The 6,474-nt window shown below is 42.9% G+C and overlaps 1 protein-coding gene across 1 annotated transcript; it reads left to right on the top strand.

Moving 5' to 3' along the window:
* The first annotated feature begins 361 nt into the window (after window positions 1-361).
* Window positions 362-6,474, top strand: LOC136446561 (collagen alpha-4(IV) chain-like). The gene is made up of 13 exons (XM_066444995.1): window positions 362-517; window positions 704-754; window positions 1,041-1,153; window positions 1,641-1,731; window positions 2,130-2,210; window positions 2,629-2,718; window positions 2,830-2,883; window positions 3,066-3,170; window positions 3,513-3,593; window positions 4,016-4,123; window positions 4,605-4,769; window positions 5,351-5,634; window positions 5,800-6,474. Exons 1-13 carry the CDS (start codon window positions 385-387, stop codon window positions 6,028-6,030), a joined length of 1,587 nt encoding a protein of 528 aa, XP_066301092.1. The 5' UTR covers window positions 362-384; the 3' UTR covers window positions 6,031-6,474.

The following is a 6,474-nucleotide window of genomic DNA, read 5'->3' as shown; positions in this document are numbered from 1 at the left end:
TCCTTATGTAGCAGGGTAGAGAAGCCACCGTAGTTCTCTATAAACCTTAGAGGGCCTCGTTAAAGTTTCAAAAAGTTTAAAGACATCTACAAGCAAACAAAGAAGTGCGTCTTGTTGCATATTTCCATAGAAGCTCGTGAATTCGTTGTAAATTGCTGAGTAATGTGCATGACTGACATGCCAAAATTAACGAATGACATCATGCCCACCATGGCCATGTAAGGCCACTCTCCTTACAGACATGCAAGAAAGAAATTAAAGGAAGCAACCAACGCCTTTTCACTTCCTCTTTTTAATAATCTGACGTAAGATTTCTTGGACCAACACCCAAGCCCAAACCCAAATGAAGAACGCCCACAGGGGCATTCGGAATAGTATATATAGATGAAAAACTCTTTTACCAAAAGTGTGAAGTCTTCCCGTTTCTGTAAGACACACACATCTGAAGGGAGCATGGCAGCGACAAAATCTGTGGTTCTGGCCGTTGTGCTGTGTCTTCTTGTTGTAGAGGCTGTGGGTAAGAATGATTCGTTCTTCCGATCTTTTCCTTCTTTTTATCAAACTTCTTTTATGAACAAGATTACATTTGTCTGTATATCTTTGTCCAGCAAAGTTTGGACCTTGTACAGTCTTCCACGTGTTGCATGCAAGCACGAATTAGATAGCTGTATGTATCAATATTACACTTGCTTTCTTACTCCAGCCACTTCCCAAGGATGGGCGTCTAGAAGAAGGGGGAGAAGGCGATCCTCGGGTAAATAAACCGTTTAACCTTGTTAATGTTACATTAAGACATATTTTAATAAGGGTATTCCTGGTAAAAAGGAGAAGAAATACTTTTTTTTCAATCTAAGTTTTTTGTAAGGAGAGTATTACTAGACGTCATAAACATATGCATGACTGAATTGACTTTAAAGTTAAAAACTAAGATTTCACAGGAATGCCGAATGGTGGTATCTTTCTGTATGACGTCCGGATTAATACAACGCTGTGATACCGTGACCTTATGAAGTTGAATGAATGCTATTATCCTTTATCAGAAGAGTCCGATGAGGAGCCCACCTACCCGCCTGGCCCCGAGGGGCCCCCAGGGCCCGCCGGGCCACCGGGTCCCAGAGGGCCGCCCGGAGCTAAGGGGAGCCCCGGTCATATGGTACGTGTGCAGCTTCTTAACTTCCGTAAAGATAGAAAATGATCCAAGGTTTGTTCTTATCCACTGAAAGAGTTCCTTTACTTTTGGCTCCCAGTTTCTGTTTCTCTTTTTTGTTAATCAAAGTTTCTTAAGCCCCCCCCCCCCTCTCGCTGGACCCGCGACGCGTTGCGTCCTAGATTGAATTTGAGTTAGCCTTGACTTTACAATGGGAATACCACGCAAAACGGACAAGTATGACTAAAACGACATCAAATCACACAAAGCGTGAAATGAATTGTTTTTTATTGATGAAATTCGTTTAGCGCGCTGTCAAATCGCTCGGTCGCAGCGAGGTCGCCAACGTGCCGCGGGTCCAGTGAGAGGGGGATTGCTAAACATGTGGCAGATGGTTGGATTTTTTTACGTGAATTTCACGTGTTCAGCTGCTTAAGCAACATCTTAAAGTAAAATGGAACATTTTTATTATTTTTGAATGTCAAATCTTTAGGGCGCAAAAGGAGAACAGGGACACCAGGGACCAAAGGGACAGCCAGGACATCGAGGATTTCCGGGACCGCAAGGGCCCATGGGAGAAAAAGGTTTGTCCCCTATTAGCAAACTACAGGAAGTCTTCGTCGTCTTTTACCTAGCATTGCGCTCTAACAATCACTTCTCCCTTGTAACCGGGAAAACGTATCTACGCGTAATGCATGGCGTGTGCTTGTGTGGTCGATCAATGACAAATAAATGGCTACTAGTATGGCGTGACAGTCCCAAACCTTTGACAGAAAGAAAGGTTTAAATCTATATTTGTTGTTGTAAAAAAAGCTTGTTTAGATCATAGAGCGGGTATTCTCGTCTGATCTACAGTACTGGTATTAAAAAAAACAAAGCAGCAATTTTTACTTTTGCTACCGTAGTCAAATAAAAGGCTACTACTTCCATGCAGTTTCCAAGCCAATTCTTAACGCGGGGACTTAAAATATTCTTGTAACAGGTGATGTTGGGCCAGTAGGACCAATCGGAGCGCCAGGCTTACCTGGACCAAGTGGAGCTCCTGGGCCCATGGGGATGCAAGGTGAGTAAAGATTTGAAACGCCATGTTATCGAGAGCCCTACCACAAGCGACATCTAGCGATATTAAACAAAACTGCAACGATTAGACTCTGCAATCAACTAATAGTATCGATATCTATGGTATATGGTTTGCCCAGTGCTGGAAATAAAAGGTAGATAGATATTATAATCAGCTATTTTAGACATTACAGACAACCTCTTTGAAATCAAGTTGATGGGGCAACCCATATGTCTTGAGATGAAATGAATAGATGAATGAATTACAAGTAGCTATAGATTGTAGCCAATCCGTGTTAAACTTTGTAGAAACCAACGGCTTCTGAAATGACGCACAATGCTAGTTAACTATCCTTTTTGTGTAAAACTATATAGGGTTGGCTGACGCATCTAACATTATCTTTTTCTTGCTCTCTCCAAAGGAATCCAAGGCCCCCAAGGCGACAGAGGCGAACCAGGTGAAGCGGGACAGAGAGGACAGAAGGGGCAACCTGGGCCTGTCGGACCTATTGGTATGTCATATGAATAAGCATTGACGTTTCAAGCATTGCAGGCGCCGATATTGAAAAAAAAAAAGAAGTGGGAGAAAAAATACCTTTCCTAATTTCCCCCGTCTTTTCTAGGTCCACCCGGAAAGCCTGGCTTGCAAGGAGAACCCGGCATAATAGGGGAACCAGGTACGGTGAATGAATAAATATTCGAATGGATGAAATTTACAAATAGATTAGTAAGAAGAAATGTGTCCATATTGAAGACATAGCTATGATATTTTGAAAAATGTGTAATTGCTATAAATATGGTTAACATTATTGAGATATTGTGTGATTATGTAATTTCTTTTTATTGTGTCGGTCTCAAGGAGTCCAAGGGCCCATAGGCCCACCGGGAAACTGCACAGTGGGACCGACCGGCCCGAGAGGAGAGAAGGGAGACCGAGGAGAGACGGGAATCATCGGTCCGGCCGGTAGAGATCTATCGTTTATCGTGCCATATCGATATCGTAAAATGTTTCCTTCTATCCTAATAGTTTTGCATAAAAACGATTTCGGCTGTCATCGCTATTCTGTTAACTACGACTTTTAACCATTCTTGCCTAGATGATGAACCTTCTCGTCGAGAGGACGATAATGGTAAATTTGAATGACATAATTACAAGTAGCGTATTGTAGATTTCATTTAGGTGAACGTCCGTTACGTTAGAATCATCCTTACTTAAGATTGTAAGACATGATCATGCTAGTCCTTCACGGTTTAATCACGCATGTTAATTAAGGACCATATTCTAACGACGTGTTCCCATGTTAAGGTCCAGCTGGACCCCCCGGTCCTCCGGGAATACGGGGACCTTATGGCGTGCCGGGGATTGCAGGAATGAAGGGGGATACAGGTGAGGAAATATAATGACAAGCATATTGAAATCCTACAAATCTGAGGCCTGTTGGGAACCTACCATCTAAAGTGGATTATTATCTATAGATGACACTAAAGATGACACTATAGGAGATACTATAGATAATGTAGATGATGCTATAGATGATACTATAGATGATACTATATGAACTAGATGGAAAACATCCCCCACGGCCCAATGCCGGAAGAAGAGTAGGTCGCCCGTACCTCCTTTCAAAGGAACTGACTGATCATGAAACTGAAACATATCTTAAAAATGGTAAGGACCTCATAGCGGGGGAAAGGAGTGTCCGTGCATTAACTGGTTGGTATCTAAACTGGTGTTTCCCACTGGGCTGGCTTCAGAAAAATGTAATTTTGTATATCATTGATAGAAATGTTTCCTTTCGTGTTTTCCAGGCCCTGCTGGTTCTCCAGGGAAGATCATCATTTTCCTCCCCTATCCCGTCGGTGGGAAGGCTACGTCTAAGAACGCTTCACAAAGTGACGACCACGCAGGGAGGCCAGGTTAGTACATTTCACATCTATGAGTTTACCCATTTTGCCAGTGCGCTAGTAGCTGTTTTCCAGGTTCTGGTGCAAAATATATACATCACGACGATGTGTGGTTTGTGTTTGACATACTATTGAGTCTTCTGTAACGTTTACAATATTTTACTGCATCTATTGATTTATTCGCGCGGATATATGTGGTACTTTTGTTTAGCATATTAGTTTTAAAGAATAAAGAAAATTGAATCATTTTAGGGGCCAACAGCAAGAATATGTGATGTGGTATTACTCAATTGATGCATTCATATTTTCTTAATTTCCATTTATGTCAATATATACTATAGTCTTCTTCTTTGATATTTACAATATTTCTGATGCATTTATCAATTTGCTATGGATAGATGTGAACTCTCTCTTTAGTATAAAACTGGTAAATGTATGTGTTATAAATAAAGTCTACCGTCCAGTAACAGAGTATCTTAACGTACATGCGCAGACGTGCCAGGTGGCAAAAACCCAGCGGACAGATCCGCCATTTTGACCGTCATACACAGCCAGACCAAGGACATCCCGGCATGCCCCTGTGGTCTGACGGAAGTGTACAACGGATACAGCCTTGTCGAGCTAACAGACAGCAACTTCGACCCGGATCAGGACCTCGGTACGCTAAGAAACCACAAATCCTTTACAGTATAGACAATGGAGGACAATGCAAGCATAGCCTTGTAGTTCCAGTGTACTTCGCATGGCGGCTACCATATTTTGCTTTACGTTGAAAGATTACTAGAACTTGATGTTTCATTATGTCATAAACAGAAAATTTATTTTGACAAATTCGTAAGATTTTAGTGTCATTCCTTTCTATTGTAAACATCAGTCGTAAATTTTTCATAAAGCCTCTTTTTTTCGATGTGACTTACTTATATTCTTGTACAGTAATACATTTTGCTTTTTTCGGATAGCTGATAGTGCAATGCGGCTTTGGAACTTCTATATATTGCCAAGCACACCGGGTCTTCTCATAAGCGCGTTGGGTTAACGTTCTTTTACGTGCAAATGTTTGACGCCTGATCAGGCCACCGCCATATGAAGGGCCCCGGCTTTATGCCCTCATCCGAAAAGACGAATGCAACCCCAAGCAGTCGTACCGAGCGGGGCTCGAACCTTCGCCCTCTGGATCCAAAGACAGCATCCCACTCTGAGTTTGACCTGCTTTGTCTTTACCTTCTTGCTTTTACACAGGGTCTGCAGGGTCCTGTCTGCCGTATTTCAGCGTGACCCCTGTCACAGTTTGCGGTGGGAAGGTCTGCAGCGAACAGTCTACACAAAAGACACTGTGGCTCACGTCAGGCGAGGCCTTGCCTACGTCACAACACGTGACCGATGATGTACTGGCTTCGGCCGTCAGTCGATGCACCGTGTGCCAGGCGCATGCGCGGGTCATCGCCATCCACAGTCAGAAAGACCACGTGCCCGACTGCCCTACCGGATATAGGAGTGGCTGGACCGGATACAGCTTCAAGAAGGTTCGTTATTTACTCAAATTGCAAATTGATGAAACGTTACACCCGTCTGAGTCATGCTTATTCAAATACTAGTATAGTATTCTGTCATAACGCTTTTCCTTCCGCCATCTTTCGTCAGTGACTGGACTAATTTTGACTTTATCCGTTTGTTTTTTATATACACAGAAGCCAACTGATACTGGAGTGAGCGGCCCGTTTCTCGGAGACCCGGACAGTTGTCTGAGGAAGTACCTGGACATCCCCGTGATCCAGTGTGACGGTACCACGGGAACCTGCACCAAGCCTGCGGGACAGGGCGACAGGTGGCACCGAGCGTCCGACTCGGCCGACCCGATGGTCACCACACCGGCACCGACACCTGCTAGCCGCTGTCGTGTCTGTGTTTTAGACGAGTAAGAACGTAAAGAAACAGGGGGAGAGAGTTTTTTGGTCACCACTGCTGTAGGCAATTGCAACAGTGTCAATTTTTCTACAAGCAAGGTACAAGAACGCCTTTTATAATAGCACATCAGAGGCCAACAGCAGAAATACTAACACCCTTCATGGTTCCATAGGTGGTAACAGAAAGTTAGATACAAAGTTGATATGTAGCTTAACAATTGATTACTGTCAGCTACTGGCATGTCTCTGTTTTAGAATGTTGAAGAACATGTTAACATTCTTGTTGATTACTGTATCATTGGTTGTGATTTCATCCAAGACTATGTAGAAAATTTTCATTTCGTATCATCATACTATATCAACTCCTTGCATATTTCCAAGCTTTGTGGAAGGAGGTAGTGGCAAGACTAAAATGATTTTAATTCCTTTATTTTGTGTTCAAAATAAAAACAAGTATAC

This window comes from Branchiostoma lanceolatum, chromosome 12 (assembly GCF_035083965.1).
Source record: "Branchiostoma lanceolatum isolate klBraLanc5 chromosome 12, klBraLanc5.hap2, whole genome shotgun sequence".
NCBI lineage: Eukaryota > Metazoa > Chordata > Leptocardii > Amphioxiformes > Branchiostomatidae > Branchiostoma > Branchiostoma lanceolatum.
Note: the sequence above shows the minus strand (reverse complement) of the source record. Positions and strands in the feature narration are given on the sequence as shown.

Coding starts and splice junctions, on each gene's coding strand:
- LOC136446561 (XM_066444995.1), top strand. CDS start 385: ATGAAAAACTCTTTTACCAAAAGTGTGAAGTCTTCCCGTTTCTGTAAG. Junction 755..1,040: donor GGGGAGAAGGCGATCCTCGG/GTAAATAAACCG, acceptor ATCCTTTATCAG/AAGAGTCCGATGAGGAGCCC. Junction 1,732..2,129: donor AGGGCCCATGGGAGAAAAAG/GTTTGTCCCCTA, acceptor TTCTTGTAACAG/GTGATGTTGGGCCAGTAGGA.